General features: G+C 40.0%; 3 protein-coding genes across 5 annotated transcripts in view; 1 reads left to right on the forward strand and 2 right to left on the reverse strand.

Annotated features, from left to right (window-relative positions):
- LOC138029095 (NLR family CARD domain-containing protein 3-like) overlaps positions 1 to 23222 on the reverse strand; it is a 61824-nt gene extending 38602 nt beyond the window's left edge. For all 3 annotated transcript variants that reach the window (XM_068876776.1, XM_068876777.1, XM_068876778.1), the window contains exons 1-5: positions 23117 to 23222; positions 22947 to 23036; positions 15674 to 15726; positions 3341 to 3980; positions 2752 to 2784 (exon numbers count right to left, since the gene is read on the reverse strand). In XM_068876776.1, coding sequence (XP_068732877.1) covers positions 2752 to 2784; positions 3341 to 3965 — 658 coding nt within the window. In that variant the 5' untranslated portion in view covers positions 3966 to 3980; positions 15674 to 15726; positions 22947 to 23036; positions 23117 to 23222. The remainder of the gene's footprint in view (positions 1 to 2751; positions 2785 to 3340; positions 3981 to 15673; positions 15727 to 22946; positions 23037 to 23116) is intronic.
- LOC138029463 (uncharacterized) lies at positions 512 to 2110 on the forward strand. The gene has a single exon (XM_068877190.1). It carries the CDS (start codon positions 512 to 514, stop codon positions 1868 to 1870), a length of 1359 nt encoding a protein of 452 aa, XP_068733291.1. The 3' UTR covers positions 1871 to 2110.
- Positions 23223 to 23393: 171 nt separating the features above from the next.
- On the reverse strand, positions 23394 to 25900 carry LOC138030605 (uncharacterized). Its single transcript, XM_068878494.1, has 3 exons — positions 25594 to 25900; positions 24620 to 25060; positions 23394 to 24295 (listed from the first exon to the last, which is right to left on the reverse strand). Exons 1-3 carry the CDS (start codon positions 25898 to 25900, stop codon positions 23394 to 23396), a joined length of 1650 nt encoding a protein of 549 aa, XP_068734595.1.
- Positions 25901 to 26331: the final 431 nt, after the last annotated feature.

A 26331-nucleotide genomic window follows, 5' to 3' on the forward strand; every position in this document is an offset into this window, starting at 1 on the left:
TAGATCATGGGTGGTTAGGTGAGATGATGGTGCTGCATAGGTTTCCAAAGTGGCTGTGTAAGGTGATAAGTAAGTTGTGTAAGATTTGGAAAACGAGAATCGTCGCCAACACGCGGCATGGGTGGGAAGTGTCTGATCCTATTATGTTTAAGATAGGACTACCACAGGGAGATGCGCTCTGCCCGAGGCTTTTCGCGATCTGCTTGAATCCCGTGGCCTGGAAGATCAGCGCCTCCGAGGGATACAAGTTATCTAAACCAATCAGTGCCACAGTGACTGATCTGCTGTATATTGACGATCTTAAAGTATTTGCAGCTAACGAGACCAAGTTGAACCGAGTGCTAGAATCAACGCAAGTGGCTATGGAAGACATCGGACTACAGTGGAATCCAAGGAAATGTGCAGTGGTCCATATAAGGAGAGGGATCCACTCCCAGGAGAATTTAGGAGGAGATATAGCTGGAGAAGGAAAACAGTATAAGTTTCTTGGAGCTTAGTCCAGGAAGAGAAAATGGTACTTGAATGTGCAGCAAAGGAGTACCTGCGTCGATTGTCGATCATCTGGTCCAGTCCCCTCTCAGACTTTAACCGGGTGGCGGCTTCTAACCAGTTTGCCTTGCCGGTGTTGGGTTACTTAATGTGGACTCAACACTGGTCGATAACAGAGTTTAAGAACTTCGACAGGGAAGTGCGTAAGCCCATAGTGGTAAATGGCGGGCAACCACCAGGTGGCTCTGCGGTTCTTTACCACCGCCCAAGCAAACAAGGCGGAAGAGGTCTACGTGCGGTGGAGATGGAGAATAAAGTGACCAAGGTCAAAGCAGCGATTCGAATGTATGAGAACCAAGACCCGGCGATGAAAATAGTGAGAGAGTTTGACGAAAGAGCCGAGTCATTCGGCCATAAATCAATAGTGAAAGATGCGGCAAAGTTTCCGGCAGAGTTGGGTGTTGACCTTCATCTTAAACACCCGGAACCTGTATGTGTTATGAGCAGTGGAGAGGCCATCCCACCGCAACGCGCGAAGGGAGTGCTGAAAGAATGTGTGGAGGAGAAGTATGAGAGGGACGTACGTGGCCTAGAATGGCAGGGGAAGCTGCTGAGAGAGAGAAAGGACGATGAACAGCTGTGCACGAACGGATGTTTCAGCTGGCTGAGTACATGGAGATCATGTCCCACGTATACTATTGCCGTTGCGTTTGAACTGTACGAGCAACTTTTGCCAACAAAGCTCTACACTAGCAAAAAGACTCACACAAGTTGCCCTGGGGATGTGAAGTGTAGAATATGTGGCCACGCCCAAGAGAGTGTCTCTCATATCCTGTCCGGGTGCACTGCGTTGGCTCAGACCAAGTATTTGTTGAGACACAACATGGCTCTAAGGGTCCTGTTTTATGAGATCTTACATGACCAGGGTCTTCTCGAGGAAGTACCACCGTGGTACTCGCCAGTAATGCCCAAGCCGGAGTACAGGTCAGAACAAGTGGAAGCATGGTGGGATGTACCCGTGTATGCGGACCACCAGGAGGTTGGAGCCAACCGTGTAGACGCGAGGATTGTGGATCATGCAAACAAGAAAGTGCTGACCTTAGAGATGAGCTGCCCTTGGATTAGTAACCGAGAGAAAAAGAGCGAGGAGAAGACGATGAAGTATGGCCCGTTAAGGTGGGAATTGAAGCAGCAGTATAGAGGTTACAAGGTGATTCAACATAACATTATCATGGACGTGTTGGGAGGCTGGTCGAGAGAAACCGAAACCTCAATTCAATCACTGGTAGGACGTAAGGCGAATCAAGTGTTAGAGGCCATGCAAAAGGCAGTCTTGTCGTCATCCCTAAATATAGCGAGAACTTTCAAGGTTATGATATGAAGACCTAAGATCAAAGCCTGACTATCAGCCACGAAGAACGAGAGACATTACAGACATTTATATGCCTAGATTATAGTTTTTAGTCATGTAGATATATATATATATATATATTTATTTTTTTATTATTTTTTTTATTTTATTTTATTTTTATTTTTTTTACTCATTTGGTTATTCCTTTTAAGTTTCGCTTGTGTGCACAGGTTACGCTTAGCGCCCTGTGTCGCTTTATAACACTGTGCATACAGATAGTTTTACTGCATCATAATAATAATAATAATAATAATAATAATAATAATAATAATAATAATAATAATAATATTTATTATTATTATTAATATTATTATTATTATTATTATTATTATTATTATTATTATTATTGAAGTTGAATCCATATTGCATGAAAGTAACAGGCAAGGTAAGTGGAATGCTTTTGAAGTTAAAACTTTCTTTGGGTTGTACTTAGAGCCATTTTCACAACTGGAAAATTAATTTTAAGGTAGCTCTGAATCTGCCCCCAATAATGTTTAACCCCACCTTTACCTTAGCCTATGATTACTTTAAATGAGGTTTTCGGGTTTGTTTTTCCTTTAAAAATGTGTGTTTAAACTACACATAGAATCATTGTCGTGATGGTGGTCTCATCTCATTGACCCTATTAGGATTATTCTGAACAAAAAACATGCGATTTTCATGAAGCTAAAACTTTAATTCATGTTCTTTCCATCATATTCAATAATTATACATCTTAATCTTAGGTTTTTGAACTATTACTCAATATACCCTATTAAGTAATCACATATCTGCTGCCATGTACATTGTAGAACCATAAGTCAAGCACATGGACACACTGGTAAGATTTCCAGTTCTTCTACTTAACACACCTTTCACTTCTCCAAATCCCGACTTCAGCATTTCTGGGTTAAAACAAAAACCAACAAAAATGAGTCAATTTCTATTAGTTTGGTTTACCTTAATATGAATTAATTAACCCCAAGAATGACACTAATGGCGAGATTTAACTGTGTTTGACAGAAGATGACTAAAACAGATGCTAAATGCTGTTGCTATCTGCCCATGGATGCTGCATCTATGGCCTGTGTCATGAAGAGTTTACGTGGACTTGTACTAGCCCCTTATAATGTGCCTAAACCAGTCATTCAGTGTGATGCTTCTCAAACTGAACTTGGCACAGTCCTCTCAGTGAAACAAACTAGAGCACCCAGTGTATTTCAGTTCTCATGTGAAGAACGAAACTGAAGAGCACTATGCACAAATAGAAAACGAGCTCATTGCCATAGTCTGTGTGTGAGAAATTTCACCAGTAAACACTACACATCTTAGAGTTTGAAATAACCAATGCATTTGTACAGTCCAACCATAAACCACTGGAAACCACACAAAGAGAAGCCCATCCACAACCATAACATTAATATTATTAGATATCAAATTCATTTTTGGGGTCGGGCATACCTTCTAAATTTTCAAGCTTTTCCTTTGTATTATCATCATCTTTCTTCCACTGCTTTAGTGATTTTCGATAGTCCTCCTCAACACCAGGATCCATGCACTCAGTCTCCAGTCGGCTGATCACAGTGGCATCAGCTCCAAGGGCTAGCAGTGCATTACTAATATCCTGCCATTGCTGACTGAATGTTACATCATCAACAGAAGCTTGGCTGGCATGAGCGTAAATTTCATTTCTGTAATACTTGATCCTCACTACGTTTGCCTCAGGACTGTTATCACCAGCATTTGGAGGATTGTCCCAGCTTCCAGTACTGGCAGGAGGAGTGAGACTGCATATATTTCTCAGCAGTACCATCAGAAGCGTAATGTCAAAGCTCGCTGATGATACAGATGAAGGAGAAGTTGGGTACAGGCTTTTCCACTGTGTGCCATTCAAAATTCTTTTCTTTTTCAGAGACTGCAATGTAGGATGAGCTGTTGACAAACTCTTGTGAAGAGTAGCTGGAGGGTGTATTGTGTCAAAGGTGTCTCTCAGGACCTGGGTGCCTACATCCACTAGAAGCCGGCACAAACGAGCATAGTTGGTTGTCTCCTTCGAAGAGGCAAATGGAGGTGGACCAGATGCCATATCCCAAACTGCCAGCTTCATAAAAGTGGAAAAAATGAGTGTGGTTTATTAGAAACTAAATCCACAAAAAGAAAATCAGTGATGGCATTTGGCAATACACTGGCATTCAGCAACGCAAGGGCAGTGTAGCACCCTCTGAATGAATAAGAGAAGCACAAGGGAAGTGTAAATGCTTGCTTATAAATGCTTTGTTTTTATAGTGGAAGTGCACTTAGCTGTCAAGCTAGTTCACAGGCACTCCACTCTTTTTTGGATAATCAGAAAGAAATAATTTAAACTTAATGACATAAACATGATTAAGAACCCCAACTGACAGGAGGCAACCATTTGGCTATTTACAAAGCGTGGTAGAGTTGAACCCGGGACATTACGAGAAACAAATCCAAACCAGAGGATAGAAAGGGATTTGAACCAGGGTAAACCGCATGCAAATCCAACGCCCTAACCACTTGGCCATGCCGCCTCCCAAGTTTACCAGTACCAGTTTAAATCAACTTGAATTCCCTCCGACATTGGCAAAACTAATTTTTTTAAATTGCTATTACGATTTAATGAATGACGATAATAAATTATCACTATGGATGTGGTTCAAGTAATATTCGGGGGTCTTGCTGGAGGTACAGTAAATGTAGACAAAATCTTCATGTTTGTAACTAATAAAATTATTATTATTATCATCCATTACTTTCAATCTCACAAAAGTATTTTCTCTTTAATTGGTCGCATCAGAAATTATGCAGAGCCTGTCAATACTGTGGCTGAGAGATGCAAATCGAAAATGTGATTGCATGCAATAAGCTTCCCACCCTGCTAGCAGAGCCTTTCTTTTGCTTTCTAGATTTTGCCGTTCTCGAGAAAGACTCTGCATGAGTCGAGTAAGATCTTTATTGAGTATGCACTGCATGTTGCCAGGATACAGTCTCCTACCCAAGCTTAATATGCCAGATCTCGCCGCCAGCTTCGTTTTTCACGGTACAGCGGGCTCAATTATAACCATCGCTTTTGTCACTAAATGGATGCTCGCACTGGAAAAACCGGTATGACGAGAGAAAAACAAGATTGACTAGTCAAGACATTCGGGCTGTAGTGGCTTCAAAGAGTTGACACGATTCAGGCAGACCCTCCTTTTCTCCTCCTCAGTAAAGAAAAAGACAAAAGGAGGCTCTTCTCGCAGGGTGGAAGCTTCCTTATTAAAAGCAATTCTGCAAAAAACGTTTTCATATATTTAACTTTTATTACTTTCCATTATCACCTCAAGGATGTCATGTTGGAGATATGAGAGGTAAAAATTTAGCATAATTCTTGTAAACAATATTAAACTTACATATAATTAAGCGACTGATCGGTCAGTCACAATGTGCTATGCAACATAAAGCTACCAGAAAGAACCGCAACACTATAGGTCTTATGCGCGTATCTAATGTTAGTGAAGAAATTGTGAATCGTATAACCTATACTTTAACTTAAAACCATACAATCATTATAATATTAAAATCTATGTGACAAGGAACCGAATACTACTGTACAACAACGACTAAATACCCATATGAACCATGTGAGCATTAGCCCTATTAACTAACTATTAGAGTGTAATGTGCAGTGCTAGTTTTCTATTCATATGAACCATGTGAGCATTAGCCCTACTAATGGAAATGGGCCCACACAAGGACAGAGAAAAACATTGACCAGGGTGGAAACTGAACCCACGACCTTCGGGTTAGATCACCACTGCTCTACCAACTGAGCTGAGTTGGGACAATGTGCGAGCCAGTGAGCCATGTGAGGAATGCGAGCCATGCGAGCCATAGCTGCGAGTCATGCGAGCCAACATGGCGAGCCATGCGAGTCACACAGTTCCACATGCTCACTGAACACCATTTATTAGCTACATCGTTGGTCGAGTTAGGAAAGGTTCGGGAAAAACCGAAAGGGCATTCAAAAATGGTTACCGTGGCAACAGGCTTTGTTTGTTTTTTTTTTTTTTCCTTGAACAAAGTGACCGGGTTAATGTTGACTCTCTGGCAGAAATGCGACAGTCGTTTGGTGAGAACAGCACATGAGAACCTGTATTCGTAATGAAATCCAACCAATAATCTGCAATACGTTCATCATAAATGTATCAAATATATAATGTAAATATTATATGTATACATGTATACTTTTTTTTTTAAATCAAATAAATATTGCTTTGTCTGATCCCCACAATTTTTTTTGAAAATACAAGGAAGACGCACACTAAAGCTCGCCCTGTGCAACTGTGAAGGCCGGAATCTTGACAGGTCACCGAACAATGCTGTCGAATTGACACAAATAATTATTCTTTGTGGGCTTCTATTTAGTTTTTATTCCTTTACACTTCAAAGGATGAACAAGTATTAGAATACTTTCAAAAAGAACTTCGACAATTGCCGCAATAAAACTTCAGACTCCGCCATACACACAGGGGATGTGTCGAGGACCTTTATTTTCCTTCAAAAGCTGGGAAACGAATGATGAGGCATAGCAATTCTTCATAGTGAATTCGGCGCGAATTTAATCATCTTTATTGCGCGTCTTCGACACCAATATGACTTGATATTTTGTCTTCACCTCACGACAAATAACACAGTTACTGTAATGTAAGCCAAATAAGTTTATATTGAGATGCCTGCCGAGAAACAACCCGAGGGCTACATGCCCCTGAGCATACGTACATGCATACATTCGTATCAAAAGCACGAAATACAATCCTCAGATAAAAAATGATTCCTTATATGATCAATATGGGGAACAAGGCACCGAAATCTCAACTCCAAGAAGTCGAGATTAATAGAGCTGGGCAACCGCTTACAAAAGAAAATACCCCTATTGAGGAAAAAAACAACAGCAGACCTGGGTATGAACCATGGCCCAAACTCTAAGCAGTTAGCAGCCCGTCCTACAAGGCTTTACAGTTCAAACAAAATTAATTCTTAAACTAAAAAGTAACTTGGCATCAGCCAAAGGTTACTGGTTGGTTCTGAAGGTCTACACTGTAGATGGATACCACGTGCTCCCTCTTATATACCACTGCATCATTATGCATGACGCTTGGGCCTAAGATCCGGACCTAGTCGTATCTCGTGCCAACAAAATATTTATTTCACATTTCCATGTGAATTGAAGAAAAATTTTGTCACACACCGGGGTGCCGCAGACAGCAAAAATTTTTTGGGAACACTTTTTGGACGGAGCTTAGCAACCGCCCCGTTTTGTCACGAACGTGACCTGGGTCCTAGTAATGTTAACTGAATAAATACCTAATTTGTGTAGCAGGTAGACAAATTTAGAGTTTTCTTTTGTTGGTCACATGACCATGGGCGTGGCATGTTGACATTGCATTTTGGGTCATTGGTTTGCAAAAGTTGGAAACTGACCAAAGTAATGCCACATTCTCTCAAATTACTTAACCATTGCATCCTTAGCAATGCACCCCAAAAAACATGTCAGTAGGCCCTTAACTCAAATGCTCTCTTTGAGTGTTCATCGAAAGCTCAATCACGTTGACTGATTCTTCTAACCTCAAAACCAAGATAAGTATTTGTTTTGACTTCGATGGCTAAAATTAACATCGATCACAAACCCTGACATTAAAACAACCAGGAGGTCCGGCTTGATGCTGAAGTGATTCCGCTATAATTAATAGAATAATTCGGCTAACTCATTGTTGTACCCAATTCAAATCTTTGTGTTTCCATTTGCATGATAATGTAGCTAGCGTTCACATTATACTTGGAACAAAACATTTTATCACTGGGTTGCCCTATGGCAAACCCAGTCGGAAAATAGATAGATTTCCGTTTTTTTTTTAGTATTTTTTTCCGTGTTGGTAAAAGTCTTGCCTGTCACTCCCCTGGTAAATGGTGTCTTTGTGCATAGAGTCTTCTTTGCGTATTTTCTTAGGATCGAGAGGGTAGTGGAACTGCGTAGATTTCTCTGGTGGACACAGTAGAATCATTAACTTAGCCTGCAATGGCGTCGAAAGTCATGTAACGCAAATGGCGTTTTAGTGGATCCTTAAACAAAATATACCCTTATGGAGCTCAATAATGGAAAGTCAGTTGGATAAACTAGGCAGGAATCTCAAAAGCGACGGGTAATAGACTTCGCCAACAACCTATCGCCCGTCGAGACGAAATCAACGTGAGCTGTATTTACCTGAAGTACATGGTAATTTGACACGATTGAGTTTCTTGTCTTCATGCACGCAATGAAATAGGAAGAGGTTTTCGCCTCTAAGAGCATATATGTTGTTTGTTTCAATAAAATTTTCGCTGGAAAAGGATTCTGTGGTATTTTCTGCCTTTGTGAATTATAATATCATGTTGTGTATTGAATTTTCGAGCTTAAGGTTGAAATGTGATATGGGAGAGGTTTTTTAGTATTGCTCTGTAAGCAGGAAGGGTTCACAGGCCTGTTGGAAGCGTGCTTGAGTTTCAACAAAATGAGCCCCAAAATCAGTGAAAAATTGTGACGCAGATGAATAATAAAGTAGCTGCTATTTCCAAAATGATGGAATTACAGTACCGCTCGAAACTCTTAGTGCATTTGCATGCGGTAATACCTCGTCTTTGCCGATAGTGTCTACCGCGAAATCACCTAGGTTGGACGAAAACCGCAACCCAGGCAAAGACGAAAGCAACCGAATGCCGCGGTGGACTTAATTGCGGTAATGTGCCGCAAGAAAACAATGGTACTTTGCAAAGCATAGTTTAATATTATCACACCTAGCTCATCAAGGTAAAGAATGAATATCCAAGCTGTTTTTCACAGCACCGACGCAACGCAACGCACTGTTTAATATGTTCATCTCATTTTGCCGTGACAGCTGAGAATAGAGAATGTTCAGAACGTTTCATGATGCCTAATTCTTACATCTCTATGTTTAATAACTTGTAAGTTTTTCGCTATCATGATGAACAGTTCGTCGAAAAGGGTAAAAGGACATTTCTTTTAAAAAACTGTGTGGATTATGCGTATTAAACTTGAGTCGCCGCCAGTGCAATCCGACAGGAAATATGTATATTGAGGGTCGTACAGGGGTATTTTCGTGATGCGTGATTAGCTGATTTTATTTTCCGTGAAACGTGAATTTAATAAATTATTCTTCGTGATCCGTGACCTGAACGTCTTGCGTGATTCGTGAAGAACTTGAATTATTAACCGATATTCGTGATTTTACTACTCTATTCTGCGTGATTTTTGAGATGCAAGTTCTCCGGAAGATTTCTTAGACTGAAAACATCAAATGTGACAAGACGTCACATAATATATCGTAAAGTAATCCATTGTGCAAATTCACGTGCTTTGCATGCCTATCATGGATCGGATGTCGACTCCTATCGTCTCCCCTGTCACGGGAGGTCAAAGGACCGTGATTCGCAACATCGAAACGATGTACGTCTAGTACGATGAGGTCGATGAGGGTCGAGTGTATTATATTTTACGTGGACCCGAAGTCTGTGGGCTCGCTTAATTTGCTTGAGAAGGAACGAGTTCGCTTTCCGATTACAGACGAACATTCATCTTTGGCAGTGTTTACTAAAAAGTTCGCGGAATTTGCCGGAATAAAGGCAGAGGCTGAGAAACGTGGCCTCGGCTCCTGTGTTGAACTTAAATTGTGTCGTCTTGAAAAGGGAAAAGATGGCAGTAAGGCCTTTGCGATAAATACACAAGAGCAATGGGACGAGGAGAGACCACTCCACCAGGAGCCCATCACCCGGAGCGTGCAACGTACCTTTTTTCGTGCAACGGCGTTTTCACAAGTAAGGTTATTTTTAGATACGCCTTTCCCGCGAATTAGCTTTCAAAAGCCAATCAGAAGCGGTGCATAATTAATAAGTTTATTATTAATTATGCACCGCTTCTGATTGGCTTTTGAAAACTAATTCGCGGGAAAGGCGTATCTAAAAATAACCTTACTTGTGAAAACGCCGTTTCACAGACGCTGTATGGAAGTTGCACGCTCCGGGTGATGGGCTCCTGACTCCACTCGTAAAAGCTAAACTCTGAGATTTAAGGAGGCTCGAAATAGTTTCTCCGTTTTTCAATCAAAGAAGCATATTCTGTCCTTAGATACAGTTAGGGTAATCATATTAAGGCGAAATCTGGCCAGGGTATTAAGTACCCATCGTAGATTTCTCACATTATATTTTCCTCCAAAATAACGTTTTGATGGCAACGATATTAGGCACTTCTTTGAGCCTTAAAATCAACTTATGTTGCCTTTTTTCAAGAAACTGGACGGTGAAATTTTCCCATTTAGTGTTACCAGATAATGTTAGCAATACTCTCTAAAATATTTAAAATTCAACAAAATCTGTAGGTCAGTTTTTCAGAAAAATAAGTTTTTTTGAAATGTACCTCTAATTTTTTTTTTTCACTTACAGAATTTTTTTAAATTTGAAAGACAAATTCACCCTCGGGAAGCAGAGATATAAACGAGCAAAGTTGCAAAATCAGGAAAAATGAGGGGGTTACAAGATCGGCATTTACGCATGCGTCACCCGCTCATTCGAGTGCACGCGCGAGTTGAGCTGAGGGTCAACACAAACGGATGACCATTAACCCGTTTGTGTAGAATTTCGTAGTTTTCATGAATAAGAGATGTCTATTTATATTCATGTCTATAGGAATTAGAAGAAAGGAGAGCAAAATTAGCGGTATTTGCTTATTTCTTGTGATCCATTTGAATCACGAGCTGACGCGAGCAGCTTACGAATTGCGTGTGTGGGTACGCGCGCGCGCTCAGCTGAAAACCCTTTCGAGCCTCCTTAAAGGCTAAAACACGTGGGTGGAAAGCGTGAGTCAGGCTTGTCAACCCCTATGATATTTCAATGCGAAGCGGACAAATGGTCAGAGTCGTCCAACGAGAGTGATTTAGGTAGGTGATTTACGATATGCAGCCTTTACTTAGCCTTTCACGATTTTTCTTTTTCCAAACACTCTTTCTTGCCTAAGAGAAGGTTATTAAGGTGATTCCCTAGTATTGCACTGCGCATCCTGTTCTGCGCATAACACAGCGTAATCCCAGTTCGTATTCAGGCATGGCTAAGAGGCTTTATGGTCAAATTTCATGGCTCTTTGTCTCACAAGTCTCAACGGATATTCTAAACAAAAAAATGTTTAAATTAAACCATAAAGACTCGTACCCATGTGTGAATATTGATATATCGAACGTGGCCAAAAACATTTCAAAATGGAGACCTTTCGCGAGGGAAAGCTCGCTATAAAGAAGAATGGCCGTTTTCAGAGCACAGCAGTAAAGAGCAAAACAAGAAACTTTTTCAACTCTCACAAAACAAAAAGTCGAGTGATAGCCTTGATGATGCTAAAGAACATTTAAGTTCGACAGTGAAAGTGAAACCGCACTATCGGGGAGACGTGTTGTCGAGGGGTCGAGCTTGATTTGCTTTCTGTTTTCTCCTAAACGAGGTTGGTGACCTATCTTTTTTTTGGCATAATTTTATTCTCTTACTGATCTTCTTTGCGCTGTAAAAAAATTACAAAAAATTTACGTCAGAAAAAAAAGTTACAGGAAAGATAGTATTCGTAGCCATCACTCGTGGACACAAAATTGTCTCCTCGAGATCACGCACCCGAAGAACATTCGTAGTCAGTGCCTTTTTAAGACTTGTGCCTGTGCCATAAAACAAACATTAAATTATTCCTTTTGAGCAACACAATTCACCTGTTTTGTTATTTCAAGAATTACGTCAAAGCTGTGCTTCCTGTTCCTGCAAAACGTAGCCTGAACCGATGGAATAAACTTGTCCTTGATAGATGAAGGCGCAATGCTTAAATGAGTAACTTGAGCAAGTTATGTCTCTCAAACGAGCTTGGTGACCTACTTTTTTGATTGCACATTTCGAGTCACCATAATATAGGGAACAATCGAGAAAAGTTTTAAAAAAATCTTACGACAACTTCTATTACTAAGGAATCACCTTAAAAGGAGTATCTTACTTGTTTATTTCCGTGATTCGGGAAAATGAAATTTTGATATCCGTGATCCGTGATTCGTTGTTTTTTCTGTTCGTGAACCGTGCGGAAGACCCCCCCTGTATATTTAGAATGAAAAGCGCTTCAAATTTTGCGTCCAGTCCAAATAGAAATGTTTACGGGATAGTTGTTGAAAATCTCTAACTTTGAACTAAACCTTACTACAACATGTAATGACTTAAAGATTTAAACACCAGCGAAGAACCGTAATTGTATTCCCAAAGTTTCTTAAGCAACTCCTGACCACTCCTTGTCGCGCGTTAATAACGATCATTTCTGATTCAAAATATTAAGTGGCAGGTAATTCAGCAGCTGAGCTTGAAATTCAGAAATATTCATTCCTCTGAATTGTTAAGATTAACTTAAATTAATGCTTCAACGATCACACGATTAGACGAGTTCAATGAAGCCTCTAACAATTTGGCGAGTTAAAACGTAAATAAACTATTAAGCTGCATGCTTCCGTCACGCAAGCGAGAGCTCATGAAATACGTTGTTCGATTCGAACTGCTTAACAAGTTTGTCACAAATGGAGAGCCACGTTTCTCGAACGGCTGACAATTACTTGTAAAGTTAATCGTTTTTTTACATCTTTCGGTCGATAAGATCGAGATGACTGTCGCGTATCTTTCAACGCCGGCCGCTAGACGAGCGGCGTCACGGATTTAGGACGAGTTTTCCCAAACACGTGTAAATTTCTTGATAGAATTTCTGCCGATCTTTATAACATCTGTATTAAACAGATTTCGAACAACTTTTAGAAATCTTGTCGTTTGCTGGAAAAAGAAAAACGATCAATGCTTTATGAAAGCGACTTTATTATAATCGAATGTGTCAAACTTCGCAGATTGTAAATACGGCAAATACGCATACTAATATCGCTGCGATTGATCCGCAAAAATATGCAGATTTCTTTGATAGCATCTCCTCCAAATAAAAGCATACTGCGTCCTCTCTTGACCGCGGCGTAATCAATCGGAAAAAATCTAGGTAAAACCTCGGCTTTCAGTTACCGTAGACGAGGTTTTACCTCGGTCAAACTGGGGATTGAACCTGCGGTTTCACCTGGTCAGAACCGAGGCAAATGCACAAATAGTTTCAAGTGGTACTGTACCTGGTGATAAATAATGTCCAACGCGTCTTGGAGACGTGGCTTCTGATAGGATGCGGAAAAAAATTAAAGATTATGCGGAAATTTTTGGCCATGATATTATGCGGAAACCTGCGTTGATTATGCGGAAATTACACCGGATTATGCGGAAACTTAAACAAGTTATAAAATTAATAATTAGGCCCGTCCAATGTATTTACATGCTTACGGTAAATCCGTAATCGAAATCGCATTTGTGAATGAATTTTTGCCCTTTGTGATTAAAATACATGGAGGAGTCATCAATATGCGACCAGCTTTCACCGTTGAAATAAAAGTGTTTAGCAGTTGGGATTTTCCCGAAACTTATGGTAAAATAAAAAAAGCTATAAAAAATTATTTTGTTTCACATCATGAACTTTGTTTCAATTTGGAGGTAATGGAGCAAAATTGTAATACCTTTGGAGCGCGATCCATTCCCTCGATCATTGACTTGAAGTGCGTTTGATTCACCGTATTCCGGAATAAGAATACGTGAAGTGATGAATTCAAAACGGTATGTCTGGCGTTTTGAAGCAACAAGGATAATAAAGATATGTTTAAAATAGCATTTTTAATTAGCAGGTGTTCGACATCTTTAATGTGAATCTCCGTAAAAACGAAGGATTTCTAACTTGTATTCCATGTAATCCTATTCCGGAATACGGTCAATCGAACGCGCCCTTAGTTTCTTATCAGTTACGTCATTTGCTGAAGTGTAACTGTTTCTCGTCCAATGGAAAGCATTGTAGGAACAAAAACTAGTGTCCAGGCTCATTGGCGAAAAAATGCGCGGAAACTGCTTACGATCTTTCTTACGAACTTTCATCTTGCGAACGAAATGGTGTGTTTTCTTCAATGTTCAGGAAAATAAACGTTTCAAAACAGTCAATTTCTTAGGGGATGAGGTTTTTGATGATGGTAAGGAGCTGATATATCACTAATATCAGATATTTCTTCTGTTGTTTGCGGAAAATATCGGAATTATGCGGAAGATGCGGATTTCAGTGAATTATGCGGATCCGTATCGCCGCATCCTGTCAGATGCCATGTGGAGAGTAAATTTTGACTTTGCATAAACAAGAGTTGGGCGATTGTGATCTTTGTTTTGACTTCGCTCATTTCAATGTCAAACTTTATGACACTTGACAGAAAAAGAAACTTTCAATAACCCGGTATCTTGCCATCATTTGACACACTCACTCCCCTGCCTGGCGAGTAAACATGCCGCGGTAACTTAATCCCGCCGCCCGCTGAATTCCGGCATGTCACCTTCGATTTCTTTATTTGAACGTAGCAAAAATCTCCCAAAATGTTTGTCGCTGATCGTAACTTTTTAAATTCTATATTCACGGTTCAAAATTAATGTTGTTTTCATGTTGTAAATATTTTATTCTCGATCGACCGTCCCGGAAATTTCATTCTGCTCTTTCTAAAAACTGTGTATCAATAGTTATTTGCTTTTGCATCAATATTTGTTTTTCATAAAGCAAGCTAACAGAATCTGTACCTTGCTGAGTTCGCATTTGTTAGCGTTAATAGTATTTTTGGTCAGATGCTTCTGTTTTATGAGGGGTTTATTTTTTTGGTCTCCCATCCAGACACTAACCCCACCCGAAAGGGATTAACTTCAGTGAATTTTAGTATTACAAAGCTGTCATATGCTCAGAGGGCACACTTGTGGTGAAAAGAAGTTGTGAGGGAACTTGAAAATTATCAACATGTCAGCCCAGAAGCCAATGTTTCTCGCTTCTCTTTTATTTGTTATTCTTCGGAGACTGGAATGCTGTATTTCAAGAAAACACAATTCATTGACTTCTGATTTTCTGTAACACGTATCACAGGCAACCCAGTGTATGCTTCACAGAAGCATCTCGTTCCCAAAGGATTTGAATTGGGTACATCATTGAGTTCAACGCTGAATTAGTCTTTAGACCTTATTTGCTTGTAAATTTTGTTTTCCCCATTCAGATCATATGACGATACTCAGGAGATTTGGCCCTCCGTTTTTTTTCATTAAAAAGAGTGCATGCAGACATGTTCCTGCTTGCATGCACCCTTTTTAATGAACAGGACAAAGGATCAACAAGCGAATAAGGTCTATTGTCGGAACGATCAGTCAACTTGTAATCTTTTATCAGACAAAAACGTTTTCTTATAAGAATCTTTTTTGCAAAACATTTCAAAAGAAATATTAACGATAAAAAAATACTATTATGACGTTTCAGTGCAACAATATTAACTGTAAAGGAAAGAAGAAAAATGTTTAGAGTTGGTGTATTAGAGTTAAATAAATTTCAGTTGCAAAGTACAGGAATGAGTTCTACTGCCTGCCCTGCTTGCACTACTTTGGCAATTTGTTAGGTAATGCACAAACGAGATCTTTGCCTCCCCATAATTATATTCATTGGATAGAGGCTTAAAAGTATGTCCTCCCAGAAATGTAGAAGGGGTAGCATTGATTGAAATAAAGGTTGATAGAAAGTAATACTGATAGTCTGTCATCACAAAAACAAGTCAAGTTGAATTGTTTCAAAATTGGTTAGGATTAGCCTCTAACATCAGCACAGACTCCCACTGACAGTGTGCTCTTGTTCTTCCTCTCTGAGTCTCCTAGTATAAACAGCAGAGAGAGAGAATTACCTACAATCGTTAAGGAAGGGGGGGGGGGGGGGGGGCTCTTAACTACAGCTGGTCAATAGCTGTGTTTAAATGAGAGTATGTAGATGTTGTAGTTCAATTTTGACTTCTGGTTTAATTTTTTTTTGAACCAGTCCAAAATATTTTAAACTGGTTTATTTTTATCAACTTTCTAATGAATGCAGTGTCTGACACTTGGAGACTGCAGACTAATCGAGACTGACAGTTATTGAAAGCTAACCATTAATTTTTAAAATGGGTGCTTACATGTAGACTTCAATACTGTTTATCAGTGCTATTTGTAGACAGTCTGCAGTGTGTGACCTCTGCAGTTGTCATACACCCCCTGCAATCCTAACTGTTTCAAATAAGACAGTGCACAACCTAATCACTAAATTGAAAGCTTGACCCTAATTCCTAAACTTTGGGCAGTGTCCCTAACCTTACATTTTATGAATGCAAACCGTTGAAAGTGCTTAAACCAAATCACCAAGCTGAGCATTTGACCCTAATCACTAAAATTATTTCTTGGTCTTTGATAGTACCAGAGACAACAATCTACCATAATAATCTTATGATTTCTCTCCTTTATTTTATGCATACTCCACAAACAGTTCCACTTGATCACAGAAAGATGTCCAACAACATGTATGTTGAAATGGGTGTTATAAAAAAAAAATAAACTGGTTTGAAAAAAAAAATGGACTGGTTCAAAAATTCTGGACTAATTCAAAAGTTCTGGACCAGTTTTAAAAAGTCTGGACTGGTTTAAAAATTCTGTACTAGTTCAAAAAAAATTAAACCAGAGGTCAAAATTTCAATCTAGAAGTAAAAAAAAGAACATTTTCCGTAATTTCTTGAATTATTTTTGAGAAATATTTTATGAAAACAGAGGACTTTTTTCCGACTTTACATAGCTTCATGTAAACATGAGGGGGAGTTGGGAGAATTCGAAACAGTTATGCAAAAGCGAGATGCAGTCCAAGGTTTACATAAGTATTTCAAATCTCCCAACTTCCCCTCGTGTTTAGATGAGGCTATGTAAACACAGAAAATATCCTCTATTGCTTAAATAGAACATACTTGGCAAAAAAGGATAACAGTAGAGTTTAAGGGGCAGGAGAAATGACTATTTGAAGAGGTCTATAGCAACGGTTTGGTAGTTCAGTAAGAGCCACCCACATTAATCAAGAACATCCATATAATTTATTGGTTGGTACAACCCTTACCAAAGCAAAAGTATGGAAATGGTATGGGACTGTCTGGGCCATATCTGACCCATAGGTGGGAATGGTATGGGAAAGTAAGATGGTAATATGGAACTGGTATGGGGCCAAATTTTACCAAATTTATAACTATGGGAAGTGTGTGGGAAGAAAATTTGAAGCTGCCTATTTTATGGGAAAACTATGGGAATAAGGTTCCCATACACATCCCATAGCAATCAGAATTCCCACAACTGCCCTTTACTATGGCATTGATATGGGACATTCATTCTGTAGAGTATGCCATAGATTACCCATACCCTCTAACAGATGGTCAACATGCCCCATGGATTTCCCAGTATGAAAATGTTATGGGATTTCTATGGTACATGCCCTCTCTGTATTAAAACCCCTACAGCTCTTATTTCCCATAGATTTCCCATGCCATGTTCTATGGGGAATCTATGGAATATCTAAGTGTTCATAATGAGCATATTGACAATAGACCATTTTACAGTTGTGGCTAAGTTACCAGGCCTAGCAATGGAAGCGAGGCTGCCGGTGACCCTGTTTTGATACAAACCTTCATGCTTTTGTAATGTTAATATGGACTAATTAGCGTTACAACAACACAATTTACATGATAAAAGCAGTGAGGTCTGTATCAATGCAAGGTCACCGGCAGCCTCGCAGCCATTCATAGGCTTGGTCGCTGAGCAAACAACTGTAAAATGGCCTCTTGTCTTTTCTACACTGGCAAAAATGTATTCCCTGTTGAAAACAGACAGCATACAGCATTCATTATTTTAAAAACTGGCTACAACTTTGTAACTGAAATGACCATAACAAGTCTAAGAATATTTTACATCAGAGAATTGAACAGCAACACTCTTGTCATGCTGCTCTAATGAACAAAAGTTGGATGAAAATTTCATTGAGTTTCTACTCACCACCTCACGTTATGTTTTAATTCAAGCTTTAAGTTTTATGAAACGCAACGATATGCAGACATCACTGTTAAATAATAGCCATCGTTCGCGAATTAATAGGATTAATCTATTTGCCTTTTGTTGTGTCTAATTCTTAACGCAGATTTCTAAATAATTATTTATACCACTAGAATAGACATGACAAGAAAAATCATATTCTAGATCTTACCTTCGATTTACGCCCGGTTATCGTATTTTTTTCTTCTGACCTGACTCTTCCCAATCTTGCCATTTTTCAAAAATATTAATGAGGACCATGTAACGAATTCATGTAAGACTTAATGTGTTATGTCTTTCCTCTTCCTTCATGTATGCTTTACATAGTGATGTCGCAGAATAAGAAGGAAAGACACTAACCTCACAGGAATTTTTTTGTTGACTGCATCAAACTGGAAATCTACGAGAGGGTTTACGGACAAACTATAGCCGATTCGTTGCAGCTGGATTACTACATGTAGTAACCATCTCGAAAAAAACAACTGTACATCCCAACTCGAAAATCCAACTCGAAATCCTAACTTGAAAATCCAAATCGAAATCCAACTGGGTAAATAGGCAACCTCATGAAAAGGGCGAGATCAATTAGGAAAACAGGAAGCTGTAAATTTTCTTTTAGAGGAGTGGAGCGTTAATTATGAGCATGCATTATAAACATGCTGCAGCTAAACAGCAGTTAAACAGTTAAGTAACTAAAATCTGGTCAATGTTCTATGGTACAAAGGCAAACATAGATTGAAGAGAAAAATGCCTTAAAACTTTGGCAAATAATGTTCGTTCACACGAAAGGCGACGATCGAAAAGGGCGAGAAAAAAATATTAGTTATGTATTAAACGGGCACTTTCTTTCGGGTCACTGGCATGTTCCTCTAAAGGGAAATTCTGTGAAAGGTTTTCATAAAGATCACAGTATTCGCACCAGCATCTAAATTATAAGAGTTTATAGACCTTGTTTTCCTAATTATCATAGTCGGAACTGGAAAAGTATTTCAGTTGAAGGTCACTGAAAGTTGAATCACGTTCTGTGAAGAGCGATTGCTTCTTTCCAATCTCAATATCAAAAACAGTTATTAATTCACTTATAACATCAATCACAAAACCCGGCATAAAAACTGGTCTTTAGGCTAAAATGAACTTGCCATCAATTAAATAACTAAGTCACTGACTAGGCGGAATCTTTTAGCTGACCAAAACAATCGTGTGCTCTGTACTGTAAGAAATGAATTCCAAGTTGTACTGTTAGTTGAAGAAAACTATCGATAATCAAAAGCAAACCCTAAATTCAACGCTTGATGAAGCAATAATATAATAATAAGGTAAATCAACATGAAATTGAGCCCTTTCTTGGAACACATTTAAAACAATAAGTAATCAAAAGCAAACTCGACAAATTCAACACGGTCAAGCAAAAATATTGCAGGAACATTATGGGTGGGCCAAACTAAAGAGCAACCAAGCTGCTTCGTTTGATTGTGTGTTTTTCAAACAAGAGGTCAATAAGACCTCTGGGATAACTTCTTGTTTGTACATATGAACCGAATGATGCACTCTGCTAATTCCCTCAATCGATTGAGATGCATTTTGCACCAAACGCTGTTTACGCGAAGCGACGGGAGAAATCGAATGATTACAAGCCGCCTTACAAAGCTTTGATTCAACGGTAATTCGACAAACAATTGTCTGACATACGTAAAACCTAATGTTAAATTGCAACGTATGAGTAATAGCGAATGATAACGAAGAAGAAGAAGAACCCGACTTCAGAGAGACGCAAATGCCTTAGACTACTTTCCCTTTCGGTTTCACTTCATTATTGAAAGTATGACTTTAAACAGTACCTCATACGGCGACAAGAGCGACCTCCTCGCGTTTTTTTCCAACTCCTACCATGCTTTATGCTTAAATAATACTCCAGACTTCTCAGGATACACAATAACAGGTTATAAATAAACAGTAAACTAAAATCGAGAAAGGTGCAGATATTGTCATTACAAGATAGAACTCATCTATAGCTACCTTCTATTTTAGAGTTTTTTAAAAAGACTGAGGGCATGTCTCTAAGTCTAGATATCTATAGCTAAAAGGTTCAAGAACCTCTAAAATCAACACGCGATGTAGAATGCTAGAACGGTAGAGGGCTTCTAAAATCTCTAAAAGTTCTAAAGTTCTAGAATATCTATGGTCCATGTTGCGAGTCTAAAATTTCTAAAGCTCTAGAATATGTAAGGTCTTTGAGGGGTTCTAAAATCTCTACAATCTCTAACGTTTTAGAATATGAAACGATCCCTTTGGGGCTTCTAAAATCTCTAAAAGTTCTGAAGTTCTAGAATATCTATGGTTCATGTTGCGAGTCTAAAATTTCTATGGTTCTAGAATATGTATGGTCTTTGAGGGGTTCTAAAATCTCTAAAATCTCTAAAGTTGTAGAATATCAAACAATGCGTTTGGGGCTTCTAAAATCTCTAAAAGTTCTGAAGTTCTAGAATATCTATGGTTCATGTTGCGAGTCTAAAATTTCTATGGTTCTAGAATATGTATGGTCTTTGAGGGGTTCTAAAATCTCTAAAATCTCTAAAGTTCTAGAATATCAAACGATGCGTTTGGGGCTTCTAAAATCTCTAAAAGTTCTAAAGTTCTAGAATTCTATGGTTCATGTTGCGAGTCTAAAATTTCTAAAGCTCTAGAATATGTAAGGTCTTTGAGGGGTTCTAAAATCTCTAAAATCTCTAAAGTTCTAGAATATCAAACGATCCCTTTGGGGCTTCTAAAATTTCTAAAAGTTCTAAAGTTCTAGAATAACCGTGGTCCATGTTGTGAGTCTAAAAATTCTAAAGCTCTAGAATATGTAAGGTCTCTTGGAGGTTCTAAAATCTCTAAAGTTCTAGAATATCCAACGAACTCTTTGGGCTTCTAAAATCGCTAAAAGTTCTAAAGTTCTAATTTGGAACGATTTTCAGAAATTCGAGGAACGAATACACATGGCTGGGGTCATTAAAATACATGTGCAAAAAAATGTCGCGCTATAGGTTTGTATTCTTTTTGTGGAATATTGTGGACAGGCACAACAAAAGAAAAGAAAGGCAGCTCATGAAAGCTGGGCTAATGTAAAGTGTATCATCATCATGCACGGACTGACTATAGTTGAAGTTTTGAGTTGAACATAACAGAGATTAAAGAACGTTTAGACTGAAATGTTTATATCGTGGTTGTTTGTATACTGAGTACAGTGCTAAATAAACCCTTAAAGGAGAAATGACGGGTTTTTCAGCGGCTCGTGTTAGCTTCAATCTGAGCAAGGTCACGGCTGCTCCTGTGATATACATGTAATTATTACGCACATGCTTAAAGAACGAACCATACACATATTCCTCCGTTCACTTTTGAGTCAAGTTTTCATGTCCATTTGTAATTCGTTTGGGAAAACGGCGGAAACTTTTCACTCACTTAAGGTGCTTGGCCTAATCACTGAAACGAGTGCTATATTCCTGACACGATCTCGGTAAAAAGTGTAGTTGACCGAACCGTAGAATGCAAGGTAAAATCCTAATCACTGAAGCGAGCGCTTAGGCTTAATCAGTAAACGAGTGCTATATTCTTCACACGATTTCGGAAAAAAGTGTAGTTAACCTAACCTTAAAATGAAAACTAAAATTTTAAAAGAGTGCTAAGGCCTAATCACTGAAACGAGCACTAAGGCTTAATCAGTAAACGAGTGCTATATTCATCACAGTATCTCGTAAAGAGTGTGATTAACCGAACCGTAACATGAAAGCTCAAATTTGAATGAAAGAACGAGACTAGTTAGGCTTCATCAGTAAATGAGTGCTATATTCCTCACACGATGTCGGTAAAAAGTGTAGTTAACCGAACCGTAAAATGAAAGCTAAAATCCTAATCACAGAAACGAGCGCTTAGGCTTAATCAGTAAACGAGTGCTATATTCTTTACACGATGTCGGTAAAAAGTGTAGTTAACCGAACCGTAAAATGAAAGCTAAAAATAAATGAAAGCTAAAATTGTAAAAGAGTGCTTAGGCCTAATCACTGAAACGAGCGCTTAGGCTTAATCAGTAAACGAGTGCTATATTCTTCACACCATCTTGGTAAAAAGTGTACTTAACTGAACCGTAAAATGAAAGCTAAAATTTTAAAAGAGTGCTTATGCCTAATCACTGAAACGAGCGCTTAGGCTTAATCAGTAAACGAGTGCTATATTCTTCACACGATCTCGGAAAAAATGTAGTTAACCGAACCGTAAAATAAAAGCGAAAATCCTAATCACAGAAACGAGCGCTTAGGCTTAATCAGTAAACGAGTGCTATATTCATCACACGATTTCGGTAAAAAGTGTAGTTAACAGAATCGTAAAATGAAAACTAAAATTTTAAAAGAGTGCTTAGGCCTAATCACTGAAACGAGCACTTAGGCTTAATCAGTAAACGAGTGCTATACTCATCACACTATCTCGTAAAGAGCGTGATTAACCGAACCGTAACATGAAAGCTCAAATTTGAATGAAAGAATGAGACTAGTTAGAAGAGGTAGGGATCATTTGATATTCTAGAACTTTAGAGATTTTAGAGATTTTAGAATCCCCAAAGGGATCATTTGATATTATCACGTCATCTATAGCTATCTTCTGTTGTAGAGTTATTTTAAAAAGACTGAGGGGCTTTGGGGCTTCTAAAATCTCTAAACGTTCTACAGTTCTAGAATATCCATGGTCCATGTTGTGAGTCTAAGATTTCTAAAGCTCTAGAATATGTAAGGTCTTTTGGGGGTTCTAAAATCTCTAAAATCTCTAAAGTTCTAAAATATCAAACGATCCCTAGCTCTTCTAAATAGAACAGTTCTAGAGTTCTATAGAAGTTTCTAATGTCAAGACCTGCACCTTTATGCTAAAACCATGAAAATTCTTTCTCAAGGTTGATCATCGATCCAAGCCGACTTTTAGAGCATGAGCTTCTGTTTATTAATTCTTGTCCATCAAATGTCTTTCTTACCTTTTGGACAACTCTCACTCCCTCAAGATTATTCGGTGTGTTAAACGTTTACCAGTGAGGAGACAAAGTCCCTGATGTGGCGATAATCTCCTGAAAGCGAACGTAAATCTATAAGCACTGTACATTCCTCGCGGAATCGTACATTGCAAAGTCACGCGAATCTCACTCACCTCATTCACTGAATAGTTTAACGCTGTGAATCAGGAAACCAAGCATAAACGAGACGAATTATGAACACAGATGAAGTTGTATTTCCGCCATGTGCGATCTATGTACAACATTCATATCCCGGATGAAGAACCGAGGGGGGTCTCGGGGCTTCCCAACATCTCCCCCCTTATAGAAAAAAAAATGTATACAACAACAACAACAACATAACAAACAAATACAGCAATGAGCGCTGTAAAAGGCGTAAGAGAATAAATAATTGGCAGTCCATGTAGACCACTAGGTCAGTTCATAGTCTTTTAAGCTCAAAGGAGGTTTGATGATCCTCGTTCTTGTTCTTGTGTTCCCAAGAGTGGGTGCCGGAGGGTGGTCTTGGCTAGGTAGAGTTGCAAGCTTCTCAGGCCCATTGCTGGGGAGTATCTCTGGTCTGGTGAGGTGTGGTGGTAGAGTCTGCGGAGGAGGTTGATTGTTGGCAACAGTTTCTTCTGCTTGTGGTTCTATGGAGAGGGTACCGTTGTGCGGTGGTGGTTCCTGTAACCGTGGCGGAGGGTTGGTCTGTTTTGGTGGAGGAGGCTGTTCCATTGTTGGCGTGATATGAACCCGGTTTCTACGGATGTTGCTGGTTGGTGTCTGAATGGTGTATGATCTAGGTGTGTCCTGGGAAATGATAGTCCTACGTATCCATGGATGACTCCTCTGTGTAGGTGGAGGTTTTGCATATACGCTGGAACCGACAGCAAGCTCGGGATGTACTTTGGTCGGTTTGTTGTCGTAGTAGCGTTTGCGCGCGGCTCGCTTCAGGGTGAGCTCTTCGGTGAAGACATCTAGGTTGACTGGTGAGGGCTTTATGAAGTGGTTGGGTGTTGGTAGGGTTGTCCTGGTACGCCGAGGGAGCATTCGCTGTGCAGGTGAACATGTATGTCCCTGAGGTGGTGTGTTTCGGCAATTGAGCAGCGCAGTCTGGAAGTCAGCGGATTTCTTCAGTGTTGCTTTGGCCACTTTGACTGCAGCTTCAGCACTGCCATTGCCTTGAGTGTGATAGGGTGAGGAGGTTGTGTGTTTGAAACCGTACTGTGTGGCAAAGTTCTCATATTCCTTGCTTGCAATATGTGAGCCATTGTCAGTATGGCAGATTTGTAGTATGCCAAATCGCGCAAAGTGGGCCTTGCTCTTGTTTATGACTGTGGCAGAGAGGGTGTTATGGAGTTCATCGACTTCGATCCAGTCCGAAAAATGGCAAGGTAGTCCTTTTGCTCATGGGTAAAGATATCTTGGCTCACAATTTGCCATGTCTGCGTTGGAATTGGTAATGACTTCATGGGTTCTTTGGTAAGAGTTCTACTGTAGTGGGCACAAACAATGCAGCTGTCACACATGTCTGAAATGGCTTTCCGCATGCCTGGCCAGAATAAAACCTCCCGTGCCATGCGAATGTTGGACTCTGCTCCAAAGTGGTTTTCCAAGCAATGTGGAGTGCATGGACTGAGGAACCAGGACTTGCTGACCTTTGTAAACGATGCCGTTGAGTGTGCTTCGTTCTTCTCTGCAGGTCCAGAATGGGCGGAGGTTGGGGGCCAGGTGTTGGTTGTCGTCCGGCCAACTAGAGGTGATGGTTTGTTGTAGATCAGTCAGGGTTTGATCCTTTTTGGTTTCTGATTTGAGGAGTTCTTCTGTGACATCGGTGAGTCGGGGGTTGTGGTCATTGTCAGAGTGTTCAAGTTCAAGGCGGAACACTTCAAACCATGTCACTTTTGCCTGCACTGGGGTCGGTAGAGCAGCGCGAGATAGTGTGTCTGCTATATGAAGTCTTGTACCTTTCTTGTATTGTAGGCTCAATTTATATCTCTGAAGTCTCATTAGCATTCGCTGAAGACGTACGGGTGACTTGTGAAGTGGTTTCTTGTAGATGGTTTCGAGGGGTTGGTGGTCTGTGTGCACTGTGATGTCTGATTTGCCGAAAAGTCAATGATCAAATTTTCCAAATGTGTTGCAGATGGCGAGGCATTCTTTTTCGATTTGTGAATAGCGCTGTTCGGTGCTGCTCAAGCTATTTGAGGTAAAGGCGACTGGTTGGAGTTTACCTTCGGCGTTCGGTTGGAGGAGAGCTCCCCCCAGGCCTTCTTGGCTGGCGTCAACTTTTAGTACCACAGGTTTCCCTAGATCATACTATTGGAGAATTGGTGCAGCAGCGATCAATTGCTTTGCGTCGTTGAAGGCTCTTTCTTGAATCTCCGTCCAGGAGAATGGGAGGTCCTTCTGGGTTAGGGCAGTGAGGGGTCTAATGACGGTACTGACATTTGAGCAGTATGGCAATAGGTAGTTGGCCATTCCGAGGAATCGTAGGAGGGCGGCCTTGTTTCTTGGCGTGGGTATCGCAGTTATAGCAGTGACTTTGTTAGGGTCGGCTTGAACTGCAGTTTGGTGGGGTTTAGTTTAATGTTCTTTTGGAGGAAACGTTCCATTAGGGCTACAAACCGACGATCATGATCTTTCTCAGCTTCAGTAAAATCTGTTCCTTCTCCAAAGACCAAAATGTCGTAGGCTATACAAATTATGCCCTCTAGACCCTCTAGAGCAGAAATAAGTCGCATCTGAAATTCTTCGGGGGCACTTGAGATCCCGAAAGGCAGGCGTCGCCAGCGGTAGTGGCCATAAGAGGTGTGCATTGTGGTCATGTGCGAGGACTCTTCATCCAGCGGTATGTGGAGGAAGCCATCGCGCACATCAACAAGAGAAGAGCATTTGGCATGAGCTAACCTATGAAGCTGCTCGTTGAGGGTTGGCATTTGGTAAACGGGACGGAGGATGGCCTTGTTAATGGTCTGACTGGGGTCGATACAAATTCGGACCTTTCTGGGAGTTTCTCTGATGACTTCATTTGAACATCATGGAGTCGGTTCCACAACCTTAGTTATGATGCCAGCTTTCTCGTATTTGTCTAGAGCACTCTTTTTCCGCAGCCCTTTTTGCCACTGGGATTCGGTGGATAGGCATTTGAACTGGCGTTACATCTTGCTTGGTTTCAAAGTGCACCGGAGGCCAAGACAGCCGAGGCCTTCAAAGTTCTCAGCATATTCCATTAAAATGAGTTCTTTCTGAAGTGTACCTGCGGTAGGTAGTCGCCGTTTAGCAGGGATGATGATTGGTTGAGATGTAGAAGGGAGTGGGTTACAGCTGCTTGGCCTGTTGTTGTGGAGTTGTTTCATGTGGTTGCACT

This window comes from Montipora capricornis, chromosome 13 (genome assembly GCF_036669925.1).
Source record: "Montipora capricornis isolate CH-2021 chromosome 13, ASM3666992v2, whole genome shotgun sequence".
In the NCBI taxonomy this organism is placed as follows: Eukaryota; Metazoa; Cnidaria; class Anthozoa; order Scleractinia; family Acroporidae; genus Montipora; species Montipora capricornis.